At 36.0% G+C, this 24798-nt stretch overlaps 1 protein-coding gene across 4 annotated transcripts in view; it reads right to left on the bottom strand.

Annotated features, from left to right (window-relative positions):
* The window catches only part of PIK3C2G (phosphatidylinositol-4-phosphate 3-kinase catalytic subunit type 2 gamma), a 432221-nt gene that overhangs the window by 9216 nt on the left and 398207 nt on the right, over positions 1-24798 (bottom strand). For all 4 annotated transcript variants that reach the window (XM_049882566.1, XM_049882569.1, XM_049882568.1 and 1 more), the window contains exon 31: positions 21953-22047. In XM_049882566.1, coding sequence (XP_049738523.1) covers positions 21953-22047 — 95 coding nt within the window. The remainder of the gene's footprint in view (positions 1-21952; positions 22048-24798) is intronic.

Below are 24798 nucleotides of genomic sequence, written 5' to 3'. Positions count from 1 at the left end.
GGGGCAGCCTGAACAGCAGAGCCAAATGGGTGGGTCTCTGGAGTTCCCATAACCCCATCTCGCTTTCTCCACTCCCACTTCAGAGCTATGTTCTTTATTCCTCTTTTCCATGTTTCCTTCAAATCTATTGTAGATATTTTTATTTCTTAATATATCATTTGAAGAATGAAGTCCACTCTTTCAAAGAGTTTAAAGCCCATCATACTTGAAAATAAATGGATTAGAAATGTGGTAAATAGGATTCTATCTTTGTGATCTTGACCAAATGGAGAGTAAATGATTCTAAAACCCTGGATATCTAGGCTGATCAAATGAGAAATGTTTGTACAATTTATATTTAAAGTGGATAACTTAGAAGTCAAAGTTGAGGAATTAAGTGTTTATGTTATTGACCATACTAAATCTGTTAATTTTCAGCAAATATATTTTTAATGCTCTGAAACACAGTGATAGTCACATGAGAATGCCCAATGCCACCCCCACCCACAGCTTTAACTCTTTATTTTGTACAGTAAAATGCATATTGGAAAGCAAGAAAATACAAGATACATCATTATCAGACTAACTTTGGCTCAGTTCACTCATTCTGCACAATAAAAATTATATCATTGGAAAGTTTTGGCTGTTTATTGTCAATAGCAAATTAGGTGAAATATATCTGGACATGCCTCTACATCAAAACATCAAGATTGGGAACTGCTGCTTTCAAGGGAGCTCAAGTATGTGTCCCTCCCTAGAAATCGCACCCTGTGGAGGAGCTTTGAAATGACAGAATAGAATCTTCAGTGACACAGAAGTAAGTTATTAATAGTTAGAGGGTAGATTTTTCTTCTCTTTTTTGTGGAAAGAATGAAGGGGGTAAAAGTGATTTTATCTCCAGATAATGCTCTCTCTTGTCTGCCATGGGGGCTTAAGGATACCCATCCCTGTGGCCAATGTATACTCCAATTTAGTAGTTAGCATCATGGTTCTGGAAGCAGACTGCCTGACTACAAATCTGGGCCCCTGACTTTGCCAGCCATGTGGCTTTAGGCAGGTATCTTAAACTTCTCAGTGGATCAGTTTGCTTATCTGTTAAATGAAGATAAAGATAACAGCTATATCACAGGATTTTAAAGATTAAATAAAGTAAACCATGTAATGTGAAGTCATGCCTGAAACAGAATAAGGCTCAATGAATGTTAGGTACTATTTTTAGTTCCTATAAACTGAAGATGGATAAACTAATTGCACCAGTTGGACAAGCGTATTATGACTTTTACGTAGAGTAGGGTTTTCAACCTCGGGACTACTGACATTGTGGGATCAGAAATTCTTTGTTGCAGGGGGCTGTTGTATATATTGACGGATAGTACCATCCCCCAGTTGTGAAAACCAAAAATGCCTCCCGACATTACTGAATGCCACCAGTGAGATAAAATCGGCCCTAGGTGAGAACCACTGATATAGACGATTCCTAAATAAGGATCCCTAGTTCATCCCTAGGATCCCTGCCTAGTTGCCTGTAGATTTCTCGACCTGGATGTCTTCTTGGCACCCTTACACTCAATAAACTCCAACCAAAATCTATCTTTTATCCTTGCACTCCTCTCCAAAACAGATTTTTCCAAGTACTTAAAATTCTGTTAAGTGATACTACTTCATTCCCTAGGCACTTCATTCATCATTGGTTTTCAAATCCAGTGTTTACCAAGATCAATCTCGCCCTTTTTGCCCCAGTTCATCTGCCACTACAGATCTTTATTTTTGGACTTAACTATAACAAGATTTTAATTACTTTTTATGCCTATAGTTTTCACACTTTGTTTCTTCACTCATTCTGTATGTCACTGCAGGATTTAACCTCACTGTAAAGCTACTTTAATCATGTCACTTCCTTTGTCAGAACATTTGAAGATTCTCCAGTGCCTGAAGAATAAATTTAAATTCTAGAAGGAGAAAAATCCTTTGTAAACCGGCATTCACAAGTATGTAACAACTGAGGGTCTGGGCTTCTATTTCCAAGTTATTGTCCTTGACATGGTCCTTGAGTATTGTGGGGTTTTTAGAATGATGAACCAGCACAAGTTGCAATCTCAGGCAGGGATGTTTCAGAATTGAGTGGCAGATTCAGTCTGTCCTTAGCAGCTTTAAATGCAGACATAGATTTCTCAAGTCTTTAAGGGAACCTTTTTTTTTTTTTTTCTTCACAGCAGCCGTCTTATCAACATTAAATTTTTTTTATTTTTTACTGATACAATATCCTGCTTTTTAAAGATCTCAGGTAATTTATTAAAGAAATCACTAGCTGTCTCCTCATCAATACTTCTCATTTCACCTTTTACCTTTATGTTTATGCAAATTAAATTTTGCTTTAAAATACTTAAATAACCCCTACTTGTCTTAATGTCTCACCCTGAGATTTTGACTCTGGTGGCACTTCAGACCTTCATAAAGACTTAACACTTTGACCCACAGAATCATAAGGCTTGAGGATACAGGGCTCTTAGTCTGACCCTCAATCCAAACGGTGAGAAGTTTTCTTGTGTCATCCGGAGAACTTCCTTATTCACTGTGGATTGAAATAAAGCAGTACCACTACTTTCTAAGGAGGCCTGGTGGTACAACAGTTAAGCACTTGGCGGCTAACCAAAAGGCCACTGTTTTGAACCCACCATAAAGACTATAGCTTAGAAAACCCTATGGGGCAGTTCTACTCTGACATAAGAGTCAGGATCAACTTGACAGCACACAATGAGTTTCTTCCAGAATTCTGGCTAATTTTTTTTACTATGCTCAGAAGATAATGTGAAGTCAACTAAACTATATTTTTGTTGCTCTTACAAACTTTTAATTCGATACATTCTACATTATTGTTAAAATATTTACCATTTTCTATGTTTTATAGTTATACGCATGTTATCTTCCTTATGGCACTGAACATTCTTTTAAAGGAAGATCCATGTCTTGTACCAACCCTCTTCTCGCATCCCCTTTGGGCTTTGCTTCATTGATTATTTACTACCCCCCTCATGCCTCCACCATTCCTTCTTCCGAAAGCGGTCAATATGTTTCTGAATATCTAATGAAAATTTTAAAACCCTAACTTGAAACTGAGTTTCCCTTTACCTTATTCTTTATTTCCTTTCATAGCCATGACTTCCTCTCATAGCGTTCCTTTCTTTCACAGCTGATTGACATCTTCACAGTGTCTGGCTCTTTCAAAGTACTCCATTACTGTTTGTTGAATGCATGATTTTCTCAATTTATAATTTATTATAAAAACTAGAGATCTTCCTAACTTCCTAAGCTTTCATTTGTTTCTCTTAATTTATTGCATCATTTCTTACTGTAACCCAAACAATAAAAGGTCCACTGTAGGGTAAAATGGATGTATCCTGGGTTCTGTTTCCAAGGCCTGTCCTTGGTGTTTACACTGAACAGCTATTTGAAGGTATCTCTCTCAGCTAGATCTGACCTTTTCTTGCAAATCATCTGGATTTTGTGGCTGATCAGGCGTGTTTGTGTCAAGATGTTCTTGTTATGTCCAGTATCTCAATGCATCACACATAAAGATGACACTTTATCTCTGCTCTCAGATCATATTAGTCCATTAGATGTATACTATCTCCCGTTACGCCTTCACACCTCCAACTAGAACTAGACAGGGTTTGTAACGTAATTATTTTGTACACAGTCTCAGGATGAATCCTCAGGCACCGCCCTCCACTCTTCTACCTGGAGGCTTGATCTCTAATTGCTGTCTCCCACTCCTGAGGCCTTGTTTACTCCTCTGTGATATTCCTCCCCACCTCTCTGGATTTCTCCCATTTTACTCCTTGAAAAACCTCCTTGCTAAGAAGCATGATAGATTAGTTAAATATTTTAGGTGCTAATGGTACCTGACCATTTCTTGGGGGGCCTTATAGATGGAAGACTGAACTAACATCATATTTTATGCAGCCTTGTTATGAGCCCTCTCATTGCCCTCCAAGTTTCCCCCACCATGCCTTTCTTTTGTGGAGTCCATGGAAGAAACAAAAAGAAATAGGCACATTCCTTCGATCTGGTGATATTGACTAAAATATTCACAATTTGTCCCCAGGTAGTGCAGATGGTTAACATGCTCTCCTGGTAACTGAAAGGTTGGAGGTTCAAGTTTCCCTAGAGGAACATCAGAGGAAAGCCTGGTGATCTACTCCCGAAAAACCAGTCGTTGAAAACTTGATAGAGCACAGTTCTACTCTGACACATATGGGGTGGCCACCGGTTGGAAGCAACTTGACAGTAACTGGTTTATTCACAATTTAACTACAGAGATGCCTTATGGGGACCTCTGGGTGGAGGAAGGGAGCTGGATCCATATAGTAGCACCAAGCATTCTTTACGGAGGAAATAAATATGTCTCATACATATTTGCTACTGTTTTTCAAATATCTCTAGGTGTTCTTGCTAATACAATTTTATTGTTTCAAAAAGCTGCTGCAGTCATAGTCATTTAAAAAAGTTACTTTGTATTTCTTAAATTTACCAGATATTAAAAAGACATTAATGACACTTGAGGAATCATTTCTTTTAAGTGAAAAAAAAGGGTGCTTCTAGTTGAAAAGATTGGAAATGAAGCCTTTAGGATATTTTTAGCCTTTCCTGATGGAGAGACAACTTCTTTCTCAACTGAAGAGTAAAATACAGGAGATTCTTAGCCTGGTTATCATTTTGACATGTAAAACTAAAAATGTATGTATATATTAGCAATTTTTTTGCTGACAATGTTGACTTCTTAATTGTTTTAGATATGTGAATAATTAAATAGAACAATCTTCAGCTTTACTTTTTGCCCCAGATTGCACACAGCATTTCAGTTTCGAATGCACTATTGTTGCTATGGCCATGGAATGAAAGTGTCTTAAAAACATGACAAATTTATCAAAGTTGGAAAAAAGAAGGCAAAAAAAAAAAAAGCACAGTGTACATGTCTGGTGGCAAGCAGTAGCATGTTGATATAGAAACAAAGCACAATATAAAACCATTTATAAAGTAAATGAAACCATCTCACATTGTAGGATGTGCCAACAGTCCTTCAGTATTTTCATACTCATATATGAAGAATATATTTATTTTTCATACATAATCATAATAATGTTGACTCATGGAGACTATAGGATAGAGTAAAACTGCTTAACCATTGTGCCACCAGGGCTTCTTAGTAATAACAATAGTTACCTATAATGAGTACCTACCATATTTAAAACTCTCTCCTAAAACAATCCTTGAGCTAGTATTATTGCCCTTATCTCACCAAAGAGGAAACAAGGTCTATTTTTTCTATAAAATATATGCTTTTAACTACTACACTATATTGACGATCTACAAAGAAAGGCAAAGTAAACTGTTAGATTCAAATTAAGGACACTTCTAGACAAGTCTTCTCAGGAATGTGATGAAGATACATATAGGGTTTAAAAATATCAGACTCTTTGGAAACTTCTGAAGATTAATCCAAAGCTTAATTGTATTTAATGGGTTATTATTTTTTGGATGAATAATTTATCAGAATTTTCCATCAAGTTTTTTATTTAAATGTTTCCAATCATAGGATAATATGACTTTAGTAGAAATAAACTGAGGATGATTAAAATATGACAGGACGATCAAAGCCTGAGGTTTATGCCAGAAACAAAGCCAACATAAAAAAAAAAATTTCCCTCATCTATGTGCCAGCCAAATTGTAATTCTAAAACTCAAGCTAGCCAGAAGGAAAAGAGAGTCTTTTCAAAAAGAGAGTGTCTGGTTCCAGAAGTACAATAAAAGTATTTGTTATATGGTTTGTTGTGGGATTCAATTAAAGAAATGGTAGAACAATCTTTCCAACTTGTGTTTGTTGGTTAATGTTTAATGGAATGATTTCAGGTCCTAATAAATTAAATTAAGATGGTCTCCTGCTTCATTTCACACCAATTTAAGCCTTTAATAGGACTCTTTCCATCAATAAGTGATTTATAATAATTATTTAAAAAATCACCTCAAAAACCTAACAACCATGTGTCCAGCACAGTATGGTCTGTGATAGGACATACAAAAGCAATTGAAATGGCTTTTGACTTCAAAGAAATAACAAGGTCATTTGTATGATCATCTTGCCATACATATATTTAAAAACTTTTAATCCTTGATTTAATTCAGTTAACAATGAGACAGACGTCACAGCCTAGTAGATAGAATTCTTTATCTGTGCCTGACTCAATACACATGAATTAAATTGCTTCTAAAAATCCAGAATTCTAATTACAGCTCCAAGTTTTGTCACTGACTTGTCTTGCGAAGTTTGGCAAGTTTCTCCATTCCTCAATCTTAATAACATGCAAGAGGTAAGGCTTCACAACTCATTTTATTTTTCAGAATCTACCCAGTAACAAATGCTGATGAGTTGTTTATAAGTTAACAGGTAATGAGATTCTTTTTACAATTGCACTGAGCTGCTCTAAATGATTTGATTCTCCTGACCCTCAGCTTCTATCCTCTGGTTCTGAGAAAAATGCATAAAGAAGAGATACGGGCTACATTCTTATAGCGACTATTGAGCAGTTGTGAAGAACAAATGAAATGTTAAAAGATTCAAATCATGATATTGTTATGCTATCTAGTATTGGAAGAAGATGGGTTGCAAAAAACATGGACAAGTAATTTAGAGGTGATGCAGACCATGGCAACAGGTTTGGTATGGTTTTGGTATAGACCACAAATACTTGCCTTGACCTGTACTACTAAACACTTTTTTCCATAATTTAAATAAAGATATAAATGCATAGCTATCAGACAGATGGGTAGATGCCAAGACTCTTAGTGTTATGGAGAACATGCTAGTTTATATAATCAGGATTGAATTGAGTCATTAGGGTCTGGAATGATGAACTATATCTAACAAGGTTAAAAACAATAGATCAAATGCCAAATTCTTTGGGCCTGAAAAACTGACCCTGGATATCTAAAATCTGAAAAACCTGGCTTGGGAATAGCACAGGGGAAAACCTAGGGTTATAGATGTCTATACATTATATTGTTAGCTATGACCACAGAATTGTGACAGAGTTCATATGACCCTCACAGCCTATAATATTTATTATTTGTTCCCTTACATAAAAGGTTTGCTAACACCTGCTGCAGCTTAAAGGATCATAGAAACATTTTTGAAAAGAAAATGCGTATCCGAATGAGCACAGGAAACCCTGGTGGCATAGTGGTTAAGAGCTATGGCTGCTAACCAAAAGGTCGGCAGTTGGAATCCACTAGGCACATGGAACAGACTAGCTGCCAGTATGGAATATTCACTTTGATATTTTACATAAGAGAAAAATAAGTATTTAAAGCTACATTATTATTGGATATCTGCTATATAAACTTGATATCAACTGTGTTGGACCCAGTGTTGTTAAGTGGGTACAGTCAGAAGCAAGGGTAGTGATTTCAGCTTCCAAGATGATGGAGTAATAGTGCCTGGATTTACCTTCCCACTTGAAACAATTTAAAAACCAGACAAAATATATGAAACAAACATTTTTCAGAGGTTGGACATCAGAGAACAACGGAGGGTAGCTCTTGGTGGTGGTGGTCGGGGTAAAGGAGTTGTGCCTTATGATTGCCCCAGCTTACTGTCTGGGGAAAGTTTTCCTGTTACAAGGCAGGGAAAGGGAGCTCAGGTGAAGACCAGTTGTCTGTCTGAGATGAGGAGCCAGAGTTGGAAATTTGGGGTTACTAAGATGGTTTTTAAGATGGTTAGACTTTGCAAGGCAGAAGGAAGAGCTGCAGAGAAAGAGAGAGACAGAGAGGTCCAGATATCAGCAGAGGGTCCACATTGAGCCTTCAACTGAGTATTGATAAGTGCATGCATGTGAGAAAACCACTTGAGGTCAGGGAAAGAATGACCTGAAAAGGTCAGAGGGAACAATCCCTGAGGATCACAGAGGGCCAGGAATATTTCTAGCTCCTACTAGACTAGATGGCACTGGGTTTTTCACTGGGTTACCAGACAGGATGGAAAGCCTTGTAATTCACAGGACACGGGGACTGCTACTCGGAGGGTTTTTCCTAACTAGTGGGGCAACATTAGGCAGAGATTAAGTAAGGGCTACTTTGGTCCTATCTAACAAAGCTTAAAAGCAAGATCCAAAAGGATCAAATTGTTTCCAGGTAACTCACTGTTTTCCATAACAAAGCTCAAGAATATCTACAGGAAAACAAAAATATCTAGCCACCAATAAAGTAAAATTCACAACATCTGTCACTCAATAGGAAATTACGAAGTATGTGAAGAAACAGGAGAATATAATAAGGGGAAAATTAATAAATATAAATACACTCTGAAAGTATGTAGATGATGGAATTACTAGACAAGGACATTATATCAGTTAATATACCTATAGTCCAAATGATCATAAAGGTGGAGGAAAGATTGGGCATGTTAAGTAGATTTATAGGAGATATAGGAAAGATCCAAACTAAGCTGCTAAAAATGAAAACTGCAATGCCTGAGATGAAAAATACACTGAATGGGATTAACAACAGAACAAATACTATAGATGTGAACCTTATCGAACCTGAAATTATGGCAAAGGGTATTAAAATGATCAGATTATCAGTGAATTTGGGGACAGTTTCAAGCAGCCTAAAATATGTCTAATTTTAATCTTTGAAAAAGGTGGGGGCAGAAAAACATTTGAAGAAATAATATTCGTTTTTTTCTAAATTTGATGAAAAATATAAACCACAGATCCAAAAAGACTAAACCCCAATGAGAAAAAATGTGAAAAAAAGGAAAAAACAAAGAAACCCCCCAAAATTACAACAGGGCATATCAGAAATAAAATCAGTTAAAACCGTTGATAAAAAGAAAATCTTAGAGTGGTCAGAAGAAAAAAGACATCTTTTACATAGAGGAAAAAAAACAAGAAATCTTGTCAAAACTAGTGTAAGCCAGAAGTCAAGAGATAGACATCTTTAAAGTACTGAAAGATAAAACACTGACCGACCAAAAGGTTCTCATCAGCAGAAATACCATTTAAAAACAAAGGCAAAACAATGACATTTTCAGACACACAAAAGCTGAAAAAATTAATCACCAGCAGACTTGCAGTACAAGAAATGATTAAGTACATCTTCTGGTAGAAGGAAATGATACCAGAGAGAAATCTGGATTGACTCAAAGGAAGGAAGAACACCAAAAATGGTGAATGTGTAAAAGGCTTTAAAAAGCATTTAAAAACAATAGACTATATAAAGGAAAGCCACAATAATGTATTGTGGGTTTATAACACTTGTAGAAGTAAAACATATCACAACACTAGCACAGATTTCAAAAGGAAAAATAGAAATATACTGATGCAAACTTCTTATACTATTTATGAAGTGGTACAATAGTTACTGAAGGTAGAATGAAAGTTAAAGATATATAGTATTAACCCTAAATTAACCACAAACAAAACAAGAGTTATAGCCAATAAATTCACCCTTCTCACAAAAAGAGATTAAATGAAATCCAAAAAATTAATCAAATAGTCAAAAGAAGGCAGAGAAAGGAAAAAGCTAACAACAAATGGATGGAACAAACAGAAAACAAAGAGTAAGATGATGCACACATGTGCAAAACATTTTAAATATAAAGATAAAAATAGGCTGCAGGTAAAAGGGTGGAAAAGATATATACTATTAACAATAATCAAAAGAAAGCTGGAGCATTTATAAAATATCTGACAAAGTAGACTCGAGAGCAAAGAACATTACCAGGGCCATTTCATAATGATAAAGGGATCAATCATCAAAAGGGCAAAACAATCTTAAATTTTTATCCAAAATTATGCAAATCCACAATTATAGTTGGAGATTTTAACACCTCTCTAATTTTTTTTTCTCTTAATACTTGATAGAACTACCGACCTTTTGGTTAGCAGCCATAACTTAGCCATTGCGCCACCAGGGTTTCCTTAAAAGAACTAGTATATAGAAATTCGGTGAGGCTATAGAAGACATGAACAGTGTTAACCTAACTGAAACTTAGAGAATACTCCACCACCAATAGCAGAATACATATTCTTTTCTATTGTACATGGAAGAGCTATCAAGATGTACCATGTTATGAACCATAAAACAAGTCTTAATGCATTTAAAAGGATTCAAGTCATATAAAGTATGTTCTCTTACAACAAAGTTAGAAATTAATAACAGACATATCCCTGGCAGATCTCCGAATAGTTAGAAATGAAATGACATACTTCTAAATAATTCATAGTTCAAAGAAGAAATCAAAAGGGACATTAGAATAAGCTTAAACTGAATGAAAATGAAAACACAACATTATGGATTGAGTTATGTCCCTTTTTTAAAGAAAGATATGTTGAAATCCTAACCTGTCTGTGTACCTGTGAATGTAAACCTGTTTAGAAAGAGGATCTTTGAAGATGTTGTCAGATAAGTTTACTTGAGGCTACTCTGCAGTATGGAAACCCTGGTGGAGAAGCGGTTAAAAGCTATGGCTGCTAATGAAGAGGTCAAAAGTTCGAATCCACTGGGTGCTCCTTGGAAAATGTGGGGCAGTTCTACTCTGCCCTGTAGGGTCACTATGAGTCAGAATTGACTTGACAGCAAAGGGACACTGGAGTATGGTGGGTCCTAGTCCTCTATGTCAAACGTTCTTATAAAAGAGAAGATACACAGAGACAGAGAGCTGACAGTCATGTGAAGATGCATCTACAAGCCAAGGATTGCTGGCCATCACCAGAAGCTAGGAGAGAGGCATGGAACAGATTCTCTCTGAGTCCTTGGTAAGAAATCAATACTGCTGACACCCTGATGTCAAACTGCTAGTCTCCAGAACTGTAAGAATAAATTTCTCTTGTTTTCAGCCACCTAGTTTATAGTATATCATTGTGGCAGCCCTAGGAAACTAAGACACAAACATATCAAAATGTGTGGGATTCAATTAAAGCAGTGCTCAGCGGAAAAATTATAACACTAAATCCTATATTAGAAAAGATATAACACCCCAAATCAATGGCCTCAGCTTCTATCTTAAGAAACCAGAAAAAGAAGAGACAAAAACTTTAGCATTTTTTGTAAAGAGGGGCTGCTTGTGGCAAATTCTTTTTGCTTTCCTTCATTGGAATATGTTTTTAGTTGTTTTTTATAGCTGTAGGGTATTTTCTCAGGCTATAGAATACTAAGTTGAAAGAAATATTTTTTGTTCGCCAATTTAAAGATAAAGATGTTGTTCCACAATCTTCTAACTTCCATTTGCTGTGGTTTCATTGTTCCCTGATGTCATGTGTCATTTTTCTCTAGCTATTTCACAATTTTTTTTTTCTCATTAAAAAGTGTGTAAAGGTATGGTTTTCTTTGAGTTTTTCCTTTTTGCTATTCACTGAGCTTCTTGAATCTGTAAATGTATATCTACCACTTAATTTTAGACGTTTGGGGTTACTATTTCTTCAAATATTTTTCTTCCCTAGTCTCTTTCTTCTGTATTTCTGGGAGTCAAAAGGCATAGATAATATATCTTTGGATATTTTCCCACACATCTCTGAGATTCTATTTATTTTTATTTCAATTTTTTTTCCCGTGTTCGTGTTCACTACAGTGGATAATTTCTACTGGTCTATCTTCAAATTCAATCCCTAAGTACTGCAAACTGTTCAGCAATCAGCTACTACCAAAAGATTGACAATTTGAACCCACCCATTGGTGCCTCAGAAGAAAGGTCTGGCAATCTGCTTCTGAAAAATCAGCCATTGAAAAGTCTCTAGAGCACAATTCTATTCAGACACACGTGGGGTTGCCATGAGATGGAATCAACTCTGTGGCAATGAGTTCGATTTTTCAATCTTCAAATTCACTGCCTTCTTCCGTCATCTCCATTCTTCTTGAGCCCAGGCAGTGAGTTTTCTTAAATTTTTGGTTTAGATAGTTTTTTAGTTCTTAAATTTCCATTAGTCTGCTTCACAGTTCTTATTTCTTGTTGTCAAAGACCACAGCCTTCAGTATGGATTGTACCTCAACATAAAGAAAATAAAAATCCTCACAACTGGACCAATAAGCCACATCATGATAAACGGAGAAAAGACTGAAGTTGTCAAGGATTTCATTTTACTTGGATCCACAATCAACACCCATGGAACCAGCAGTCAAGAAACCAAAAGACACATTCCACTGGAGTTTTTGCTGTACAACCTGCCAGTACTATCTTGCTTCTCTGCAACTGGGACTCACTCTCAGGGTAAAGTTGCACATGTACATAAGAAAATACAAAAAAAAAAAAAAAAATAGAAAACTCATCCTCATATGAGTTACTTCTCTAAGTTTTGATCTGTCTCTTTTGTTTACCTTCTAGATTTCGCATATAGTTTTTTTTTGTGTGTGTGTATGTGTATATTTCCTGAAATTTTAACTGTAACCAGTGGGAGGGATGCACTGTAGTGGGCTTATGCCACCATGCTGTAGCAGGAAGTCCCAAGACCTATTTTTAATTCTCAGGAAATACATAATGGCTTGGTATCAGCAAGTAAAAGGTTTCACATGGTACCTGATATCTTTTTATCTACTTATAAAGACGGGTAATGGCTAGCTCTTAGAGGGTGTGCAAAGTAAAATGTGGTCATCAGACTTTGGAGGCATTTAATGGATACACAAGAAGGTGCCCAAGCCTGTGGTTAAAAGTTGTTTTTAATGGGCGAGGGATATATTTGATGGGTCTTTTTAGACAGTGGCTCACAGAAACAGGTATAGCTTAAGGTTCCATTATTAGAATAATAGAATGCTAATAATAAAATACAGAAAAAAATTATAGCTCTTACAGTTTTGAAGAATTTAGACCTCAGTTGTGGGAGCTAGGGCAAAGATTTAAACTTTCTGAATTCCAGTGTACTGTTTTTTGAAAAGAGTATAACATTTTCAAACTTTCTTTTATTGAGATTTAAATTAATTAATATAGCTAAAAATGCGCTCTTGGTACAAGCTGTATATACAAAGTAGCTTTTCAAGGTATTCACAAGAAGCAAGTAAACTCAAGGACAACAAATCTTGGAAAAGCCAGCAAGTCTACAATGCACGTATAAGTCATGCACCCAAGGAAGGGATGTACCACTTGTTCATTTGCAACACTCCAATGAGTGGAAAGGTAGGTGATGCTTGTTTCTGGGCAGTCTCTCTGTTATGCATACTGGAAACATTTTAAAACAACAAACAACTGTGATAGGTAGCCACAACATGCAGGCTGCCTCTTCAAGTAGCATAAATTGCTCCTGGAGGAAGACAGAATGCAGACTGTAGGAGAAAGCAATTTCTGGCACTTTGTAGACTGAAGTGATGGAAACAGGACGAGCTGAATTTTTATGGCAAATGAAGACCTATCTGCGTTAAACCTGTTGCCATTGAGTCAATTCCGACTCATAGCGACCCTATAGGACAGAGTAGAACTGCCCCATAGAGTTCTGCATTAGACTGAAGTTTTAACTTAAGTATCACATGACTCCCAGTATTTTTATCTTAAATATTTGACATGAATGAAGAGTATTTAGGCATATTGGGTAAAGAGGGAATTCTTTGAAGTCACTGGAACCTAATTATTTAATCCATGTTTGCAATTTTTTTTTTTTTTGCAAATTCAAAATAAAGTTGTAAATGAAATGTCTCTTTGAAATTTTGTTTTTAAATTTTTTGCTTCTCTCCATTTTCTATGGATCTTTACTAGTTCATAAGCCTTTTTTACATTTTTCTATTATTCCTCTCTCTCAGCTTATGATTTTTAAGATCAGAATACAGAATTGAAGGAAATTTGGAGAAAAACAGAGATTAGGGTAGAAGACTGTCAGAAAAGAACAGAGAGTTATTAAATGGAATTTTAATCATACAGAGACCTGTACATCGATGGTTATGTTAGCTGGGGAGAGCAAGAGTGTCCAGAATTGTTGAACATTTAGAAAAATAGTCCTCAGCAGAAATTCACTTTATTTTAAGTGAGACACATATTAAGATCAAATATTTATCACTTGACCACTCTCAGTTCAATATCAAGCATTACAGACAGCAGAGTTCATGGAAAAAAGCTATTGATTTACAAATATAGCTTAAATTAAACTGCTTGGGTTGTGGATATTTTCTTTCACAGTGACATATGTTTAACAGATACTCATTTATTTTTAACAACCATGTATTATGGACATAGAAGCCCTGGTGGCAAAATAGTTAAGCACTCAACTGCTAACTAAAGGGTTGGCAGTTGGAACCCACCAGCTACTCTGCAGGAGAAAAAGACCTGGAGATCTGTTCCCATAAAGATTACAGCTAAGGAAATCCTATGGGGCAGTCTTACTCCATCCTGTAAGGTCACTATTAGTCAGAATTGACTCCATGGCCCACAGCACAACTCCATGGCCACTGTGGAGTATACATAATATATTTTCTGAAGTTTTTACACTCAGTAAATTTTGGTCCAATTGGAACTATAAGACGAATAAGGATGACAAAAGTTTCAAGAGCTGAGACAATGCAAGGACTGCCAGATGGGTAGGGTAGACAATACATGTAATAGGAGGCCAAAGGAAGGAAAGATCACCAAGAGTAAGAGTGACTTAAGAGCTTCTGAGAGGATGAGAGGTTTGAGCTGAGTCTGAAAAGTTGGATTGGATCTAGAAGATATATAGCAGGGAGAAGTACGACACAGCTAGAATGAATGATGTGTGTTTGATCAGCAATGACTGAGCCATCTAGACTTTAATACAAGTTTTGAGTTGGGGAGGTGATATTAAAAAGTGGCTTATAGCTATATTATGTAGTATCTTGAATGTTAGACTAAGAAATTTGAAGTTACAGAGACTCTATTAAAAAGTTTTTATTGATATGATTAAAGTAGAGTTTTAGGATGTTTTATGGAAGATGGACTAGAAGCAGAAGAAAACAAGGAAAGGAATATCATAGCAATCGATCAAAAGAATCTACAGATGAATTAACAGGGAATTTGGAGTAGGATATTGACAATAATAAAAGTAAAGGGAAATTAAAAGGATGGATTGATTATATACAGGAGTAACAAAAGGAGTTAAAATATAGAAAATAAATTATAGAGAACTTTTAATTAGGAGCTATTAAGCATGGCTTAATAATTTATACAAATAAGGAATTCAAAGGCACAGCTGGTTTTAGTGGCAAGTAGTAGATCGCATTTTAGAATTGTTGAGTTTAAGGAAATGGCAAGACGTCAGAGCGTAATTGCCTGTCAAGCAGTTGGAAATATGTAAATAGAGCTCAGAAAAATATTAGAAGTACAGATATAAATTTAGGAGTAAGTCATACAATCTTTGAAATCTCAAGACTAGATATGATTTCTCAGGAAATTAAAGAGATAAAGCCTTGAATACTGGAAAATTTTCACATTTAAGGGCCAAGGATGATGCCAACATTTATTAAGTGACTACATACATTATCTAATTTAAATTTATAAGAGCTAGAAAAATTTGAATTTATAAGTGGTGGTAAAGAGGTTTATAAAATGCATAATGAACTTTCATGGAGATCCTGACAACAGAAATTTTCAACAAGGAAGCGCTGCGTAAAGGTGTTGGCTGTTGGAGACAGGTCAATGCTAATAGGTTTCTAGAACAATTTATGGTTTCTTTCATTAAGAAATAATTGGTAAAAAAAAAAATCGTGAAACACAATAGAATACATCTGGGCTGGGTACTCTTCACTATCCACTGCTATGTATTTGTTATTTGAAATGGTAGATCAATGTCATAAAGGGCCAGCTCTGGAAGAACAATTTTGCATTCATGGAATATATGCCTAATATAATCGATGTATAACTGTTTATTATTGGGAAATTGTCCTTTATTAATTAATTGCCATTTATTTCAATTGAGGTACATTCCAAAAAAGAAAAAAAAAAAAAAAAACCCACTGCTGCTGAGTCAATTACAACTTCTAGTGGGCCTAAAGGACAGAGTAGAACTGCACCACAGGGTTTCCAAGGCTATAAGTCTTTACAGAAGCAGACTGCCACATCTTTCTCCCCTACAGCGGCTGGTGGGTTTGAACCATTGACCTTTCGGTTAGCAGCCAAGCACTTTAACCACTGCACAACCAGGGCTCCTTCAAGTGCATTTAGGATGGAACAATGGCAAATTTCCTTTAAGAATCTAGATTAAAAAAAAAAAAATTGGGATAGCCAGAAAACTTAGCCAAGTTAATTTAAAAGCATAAGGCTAAAGAATATAAACAGAACATATATATATATATATATATGTCAAACATTGCCATGTGTGCTTTATTTTCACAACACTCTTTTGTTATCTTCAGAAACCCTGATAGTGTAGTGGTTAAGAGCTCTGGCTGTTAACCAAAAGGTCGCCAGTTCAAATCCACCGGGCGCTCCTTGGAAACTCTATGGGGGCAGTTCTACTCTATCCTATAGGGACACTATGAGTTGGAATCAACTTGACAGCAACAGGTTTGGTTTTGGGTATTTGTTACCTTCACCAAGTATTTTTTATGTCCTACTCTAACTGACATCATAATTGGTGTCAAGTACAGAACTCACATTGTATGTAGAGTACCATTTAAGCGGTGTCTAGCCACTAGGGAAATGTTTCTCAAAGTGTGGTCTACGAACCGCTTGCATCAGAGATGCCAGTAATAAAAGCAGATGTGAATATCTCAACCCACACTTACAGAAATCAAAATTGCTAGGAGTTTGGGCCAGTAACCTGTATTTTAAAACAAGAACCTCAGGCAGCATACACGTTGTTGTTAGGTGCCGTCGAGTTGGCTCCGACTCATAGCGACCCTATGCACAACAGAACAAAACACTGCCTGGGCTTGTGCCATCCTTAAAATTGTTGTTATGCTTGAGCTTATTGTTGCAGCCACTGTGTCAGTTCACCTCACTGAGGGTCTTCCTCTTTTCCGCTGACCCTGTACTTTGCCAAGCATGATGCCCTTCTATAGGGACTGATCCCTCCTGACAACATGTCCAAAGTATGTAAGATGCAGTCTCACCATCCTTGCTTCTAAGGAGCATTCTGGTTGCACTTCTTCCAAGACAGATTTGTTCATTCTTTTGGCAGTCCATGGTATATTCAATATTCTTAGCCAACCCCACAAGGCAAAGGTGTCAATTCTTCTTCGCTCTTCCTTATTTGTTGTCCAGCTTTCACATGCATATGATCCGATTGAAAATACTATGGCTTGGGTCAGGTGCACCTTAGTCTTCAAGGTGACATCTTTGCTTTTTAACACTTTAAAGAGGTCCTTTCCAGCATATTTACCCAATGCAACGCGTCATTTGCTTTCTTGACTACTGCTTCCATGGCTGTTGATTGTGGATTCAAGTAAAATGAAATCCTTGACAACTTCGATCTTTTCTCTGTTTATCATGATGTTGCTCATTGGTCCAGTTGTGAGGATTTTTGTTTTCTTTATGTTGAGGTGTAATCCATACTGAAGGCTGTGGTCTTTGATCTTAATTAGTAAGTGCTTCAAGTCCTCTTCACTTTCAGCAAGCAAGGTTGTGTCACCTGCATAACACAGTTTGATAACGAGTCTTCCTCCCATCCTGATGCCCCATTCTTCTTCATATACTCCAGCTTCCCGGATTACTTGCTCAGCATGCAGATTGAGGCAACATACATACACATGAAAACTATAATGATTTCAAAAAAAAATTTAATAAAATTTTAGTGTGTTTGTATTTAGCCTGGGGTTCTTGTGTTTGACTTTCTACTTCTCTCGCCTGTTAATTTCTACATAGCAACTATTTTCTCTTATTTTGTGTCTTATTCAAGGGTTGATTAGTACCAAATTTGAGGTGTTTCCTGTTTTCTTTGGTATTATTTGCTCCTCATTTTAAATAACTTATTTTTTTGATATACGGTAAGAGACTATGATAGTGTGGGTAGGTTCAGTATCAGAAGAGTCTGGCATCCTTATTGATTACTTTATAGAGGCTTCTAGAATGCTCACGTTATGGATTAGGAGAGAGTAAAACAAGTCTAGAAATGACAATGGGGAAATCTGTGATACCAGGAGAAAAATGCAGAAATGGACATTGTGGAAGTCAATGAAAGAGACTGTTTTATAGTATACTACATGGGAAAATGCTAGAAAGAGAAATTTTAAAACATATTTCAAATACAAATGAATTTTATGTGTTTATTTATCATAAAACTGAAATATTATTTTACAAATCTTCTACATAACTGTATTACTTCATGAATCTCTATTCACTAAAGTAATTCATATTGTACTGCTTTGAAAGGGAAAGAATTTCAGCAATTTTGCTTTAGCTTGTGATCTCACAGGAGGGAAGTTAATTCTTAGCAAAGCTTCAAAGATTTAATATAAGATAAACAATTCTTTTCATCAAACTTAATATTAAGTATAACAGAACTGCAGGCATAATAAGTCATTTTAATATTAAAATGAAATCAGGCAAAACTTCTTCAGTCTGGGATTAGTTGGCATGTGGAAATACGAAAGGCTTGAAAAATAAATAGTTAAAACTAGAAATTGGCAAAAAAAAAGTTGAGAATTTATAGCTAGATTTTTCTGTCATTTATATTATAGTGTTTTTTATATTATAGTGTTATCTCTATCTTCAGATAAGCAGGAAAAAATAATTAAAAGAAGCTATAGAAATGCAAGGGGGGAGAACTTTGTTGTGATGATGTTTGGATGGTGAGAAAGTTTCTAATTCTTAGTTTTTCATATCAGAAGTAAGCTGACAGTCTTTCATTTAACAAAGGCTTCACTGAGCGCCTACTATGTGCTTGGTACTGTTTTAGGCTCTGGGGTTACAGCAGTAATACAGGGCACTGGAGAAAATAAAGTAGGAAAGAAAGATTGGAAGCAGCAAGAGGGGTGGTATTAGTTTTATATATGGGAGCCAGAGAAGGTCTCGCTGAAAAAGTGACAGCAAAACTAGTCATTCAGAGCAAAGAACTGAGCCATGAAGAATACTGAGCTGTGAACCTGGGGAAGGGCATTCCAGATAAACTGAACAGCAGGTACAAAGATTCTGGGGCAGCAACCTGTCTACCATTTTCAATATACGGCAAGGAAGTCGCTGAGGCTGGGGTGGAACAACTGAGGTCAGTATTAAGAGATTGATATGACCTCCTAGGTCATTAATAAGAGTACACTGGCTTTCATTATAAGTGAGATGGAGACTCGTCCCCCAGAAAGATACGAAGAGGATTGACAAGATCTGGTTGTATTCTCAAAGGTACAGCCTGCCTGCTGAGTGGTTGTTGTCGTTAGTTGCCTTTGAGTAGACTCTGATTCGCGGACATCCCATGTGTGTAGAGTAGACCGCTCCCCAAGGTTTTCAAGGCTGCAACCTTTTGGAAGCTGATTACCATGCCTGTCTTCCAAGGTGCGTCTGGGTTGGTTCAAACAACTAACCTTTCTGCTCGTAGTGGAGTGCTCAGTCATTTGCACCACTGAGGGACTCCAGCTGCTGGGTTAGGAAGAGATTATACGGAAGTGAGAGCAGAAGCAGGGAGAACTTCACCAGGCTACAGCAGTCATTTGGGTGAGAGATGATGGTAGCTTCAACCAATGGTGATAGCAGTGAAAAATGGTGAGATTCTGGATTTATTTTGAAAGTAGAGCTGAGAAAGTTTGCTGACAAACCGGATATAGATTATGAGAGAGAGGATTTAAAATGACTCTAAGGATTTAAACCTGAGCAATTAGATGGATGCAGGAGCTATTTACTGAGAAAAGAAAAATTGCAAAAGAAGCATTTAGGTGGGTAGTAACCCGAAGTTTGATTTGTGCTATATTATGCCTGCAATGCCTATAAGATTTCTACCAGAGTTTTCCAGTAATTGGTTGTATATAAAATTCTGGATTTTAGAGGACAAAGTGGAGTTATAAATATGGAAGAGAAAGACATGTAAGTGGCATTTAAATCCATGAGGCTGGATGAGATCACTGAGAAAGTGAGTGGAGGAAGAAAAGAGACGAGGACTAGAACTGAATTTCAGGGCATGCTAATGTTAAGAGATCAGGGAGAAAAGAAGAACCAGCAGGTAAACCAAGAAGTCGAACTGTGGAAAGTGTTTCTTCATTATTAATAACTTTCTTTCTGAGGGCATTGGCATTGTATAGGCTCTAGTGACCTTAAATGGTTTTTTACTTTTTGTAGGATCCATCTGGACATTTGCCATTTGCCCATTACTTGATCTAAATCTTAAACTCTTGCTTTTGTTCACTCACTCCTCTCCCTTGATGCCTGCATCACATACTTTTGAATATTCTTATTTGGTGGTATGACTTCATCTCAGTGTAAAATGCATTACTAAAAACTGTCAAAAGTAATTTGGGGATTCATGTGGTAAATAAAATGGGTGACCAAGTTGGTTAATATCGCCTTTGATCAAAAGTTAGGCATGGCCATACAGTAATATCACCAAGTTCACTTCATGGGTTACATGCAGAATCTAAAAGCAATTTCAGTAGATGTGTTCTAAAATGTTTTAAGCAATGACAACACTCCAGGAATAAATACATAGTTTCCAACAGGACTATTTTCAAGGCAAGCAATCATATATCATATACATATACAAGCTTTGATAAACTGATTAACAATGTTTCTTAAGATTTTATTAACAGTGTTTCTTAATATATTAATATATGTGTATAGATGCTTAAAGTTAATGAACATGAATATAGTTATAAATAATAACCAATTGAATCTCCAATTCCCAACCCTTAGAGTTTCTGAAATAACTATTCTCATTTAAACTGATTATCTCATGAAGAGTGAAGGATAATCATTTTAATGAATAAAAGGGTCTACAAAAGAACATTTTAAAATATTTGCCCAGATATTACAAAAATTCCTGACTGAGAACAATATTACAGATTTACAAACTAGCATCCTTGGATGTCTGGCTAATACTAAGTTTGTAACTGATACACTCCTAGAAAATTATAGCAACTATTTGTTCACTGAAGAGATATTTACTGAGTTCTAGTATGCTCTGAATACGCATCACGTTAAAAAGGGTTTGCCTCTTTTGATTCTTCCAAGAGCATCTTGACAGATTTATATGCATAAAGGACAGAGTCAGGATAGTGCCGCTGATGTTCCCCACACCGACGTCTCCTGGGGGATTATACCATGTGGAGGATACATTTTGACTAAAGGAAGATGCAAGGAGACATCAAGGCTCAGAGTTGGCTGAGAGACCCATTTTACTCTTTTCTGTGCCAGACTCCGATAATTAATCACTTATCCTGTGACATAGTAAGCTCTACCTCTTTTATTTAATGACAATGCCCAATTGTCATCCTTACTTTTGACCTGACCCATTCTTGGGGAGGAAATGGGGTGTGATCAGAGAGAGGAGCTTTTACTTTTCCTTAGAGGCTAACTACAAATGTTGTCCTAGGTTCTGGGGATACAAAGATGGGATTTTGTCCTCAAAAAACTGAAATATACATAACAAATCAGCTACATTAAATGTTATGGTGGTGTAAACTCAAGGTACAGTGAGAATCTGGGTAGAAACCCTATGAATTCCTGGCTTCACAGAGAAGGTAGTGACAATACCCAAAGAGATGAGTTAATTATCCACCAAACTCAGCAGGATGAGATATAATTCTTGGGACCCAGTCATTTTCTTTTAGCACTTGATTCTCTAGCTATCCCTGCTTTGTTAGAACTTTTTCATTAGGTTTTTTTTTTCTGACACTTCATTTTAAATAAAGTCTAATTTTTATTCTAGGCCTTTTTCTCTGAAATATTTTAGTCTTTAAGGATCACAATCATACTTGGACAAAAACATTGTAATTGGCTCATTGTTTCTCACTTAAACTTGGTCCCTGGACCCATTCCTCTCACTGATGTTGACATTAACTGCCTAAACTAGGCAAATAATTCCTAACTGTAAGTTTACATGTTTCTCGTTATACATAATGAACTTACAATGTTTTTCATGTGTTTCACTAGTATTGTCAGCTTCATATTCTCATATGATATGATCAACTGCACCTTAGGCTTCTCATCAGCAAACTTCTCACCTGGTAAAACAGTAGAATTTCAGTGAGTTAAACTGGAAGTGACTCATCATGGGATAAATCAAACATTTAAAGACTAACACAGGACCAATGAATAACAGGCAAATGAAACATTTCAGGAGGTTGGGCTGGGTAGGTATAAGGTGGGATTAGTCTCACCAACTCTTTCTTCTAACACTTCCTGTTTTGGTTTTGATTGATAGTATTATTTTCCCAATTATGTAAACTTGAAACCTTAGCATCATTTTTACTTCAATTTTCTCTTTAATGTTCACTGTAATGAATTAAGGAAACACTGGTGGCATAGTTGTTAAGTGCTACGGCTGCTAACCAAGAGGTCGGTAGTTCGAATCTGCCAGGTGCTCCTTAGAAATTCTATCGGGCAGGTCTACTCTGTCCTATAGCGTCACCATGAGTTGGAATCGACTCGACAGCAGTGGGTTTGGTTTTGGTTTAGAATGAATTAAAAGTATTAGATCATGAAGTCAAAAGTGTGGGTTTTAGAAGGCAGCCAGTTTAGGATTCTAGTCCCAGCACTGCTACTTATGAGTGTCATTGTGAGTAAGTCAATTGATATTTTGTATAATGGAGGTAATAACTAACTACTTTAGGATAGTTGAGATAACTGGTATAATTTTTCAATTCATCACATTGTAAGCTCTCAGCAAATGTTTGTAATTACTAACAGCCATTCTCCATCTATCTGTGTTCATCTCTTCCTTTCTATTCCACAGCACCAAGTTCAGATTCATATAAACTTTTTGCTTGAACTACTGGAACGTCCTCTTTGCCTTCCTCTGCAACCCACAACTATTAGGATGCAATTACAAAGATAATTTTGCTACAGCAACTTTTGTAAATTTACTCTTTTGATCAGAGTGTATTTCATAGATTTCCATTGCTTATGACGAAAAAGTCTACATTCCTCAGCTTTGTATTGTTGCTTCTTATTAATGTTTGTTTTATTTCTCACTATAATTCTATAGTGTTCAGTTCCATGTGTTCAGTTCTACAAGCACACTCTACTATAGTAAAACCTGCGAGAGCTGGAACCTGAAAGATTGAAACCTGCCAGAGGAGGAAAACACAAATATTTTCCACTAAAATGAGCAATAGAAAAGTGGTAAGACTGTCAAAGGCGGAAAACTTCCAGACCTGGAAAAACAAGACAGTCCCATCGAATTCTAACTCTCACAGGTTTCACCGTACTCCCCTGCTAGTCATTGCTAATATTATTCCCTTCATTTGAAATGATCTCTTTCTCACTTTTGGCTATTGAACTTTTAGCTTTAATTCAAGGCCCAATTAAAATGCAAAATAGTTTCTATGGTTACCTTCCTCTGAACTTCTCTAGCATTTATCACTTAATATTCACATGCTAATTATTATTTTACATTCCTCATTTTTGCCTAGTAGATTTAAATCTCCCTAAACGTTTACTTTTTTTCCTATATCCCCATAGGATATGAGTCAGTTCTTGCTCCATAAAGTACCCACTAAACATTTATTTAATAACAAAAGTACCCTCAATTTTCCGTTTGAGTAATATGTGTCATCATAAAATGAGGACTTTAGTTTTTCAATTATAAATTTCTGATTTGTAGCCCAAGGATTAAGCATAATTTAGCTTTTCGAATGTTTCCCTTGATAATCTCCAGTTGTATATTTTCTGAGGGAATTTAGAGAGAAGAAATTTATTAATAATAAGAAATTTGGCAAAGTTATACTGTAGGCTTGTGGTGGCCCATATTTTTTTCTAATGATCAGTCATAATTCTTTAATCCTAACATTTGAAAATTAAACCTGAGCAGTACGTTTTCTTCCCCAAAACATTTTACATGTTTATTAGTTTATACATTGCAAGTAGGTAACATTGATTAATTTTGTTTTTAATAATGTGAATTATTGATATTAGAAAGAGAGTTTCTCACAACTAAAATTGTAATTACATAAATATAATAAAAAACCTTCTGATTAAAATATCTTGATAAGAATGACTGGGAGATATTGTGAGTTAGAGATACTATGAAGTAATTTTGAGTGTAGTACTGCAATTCATAATAAAAAATTGTGGCCGAAGTTTTGGTATAATTGTGCTAAAAATGCTGGTGACTTTGTGATGCAAAATGAACATTATTTTTTAATTAAAAAGTGAAAGGATTATTAATTAGAAATTCAATGTGTCTAATCAAATGAGTTTTAATTCAAAGGTAGGAAATCAGTATAGATTTATGATTACCTAAATAATAACTGTAGAATTAAAGGGAGTTACTTGAATTAACTGAAGAGTATGTTCCACCCTAGACCTCGGATGTGCGATTAGTATTCATATTATCTATCAGAATCTGACCCTAACACTCCCCAGCACGTTTGTCCTTTTCAAAATGGGCAATTGAAAGCTTGACATAACTAACACCATGATGAACCTTTAAGTATTTTTTCCTCTGCCTGCCTTCTCCTTTCCTTATACCTTTAATGACTTTGTTTTGATCTGATACTAACGACTGTTTTGTTCTGTCCAGCCACCTGTAACTTATGCCCCCCCCCATGGAGATTAGAGCCCAGATGTCTGGCACGTATATCTTTAGACTAATAAAGAGTCTTTTGTAATTATCTTGTAATGAGTAACTCATCCAGCCATGCCATCTATGGGCTACAAAGACATTTCTAACCCTTGTAAACATCATATATAAACTTTAATGTAAAATTACCTTTCGGGACTCCACAAAGACAGCCGGCCGTGCTGTCTATCCG

This window comes from Elephas maximus, chromosome 4, assembly GCF_024166365.1.
Source record: "Elephas maximus indicus isolate mEleMax1 chromosome 4, mEleMax1 primary haplotype, whole genome shotgun sequence".
NCBI lineage: Eukaryota > Metazoa > Chordata > Mammalia > Proboscidea > Elephantidae > Elephas > Elephas maximus.
Note: the sequence above shows the minus strand (reverse complement) of the source record. Positions and strands in the feature narration are given on the sequence as shown.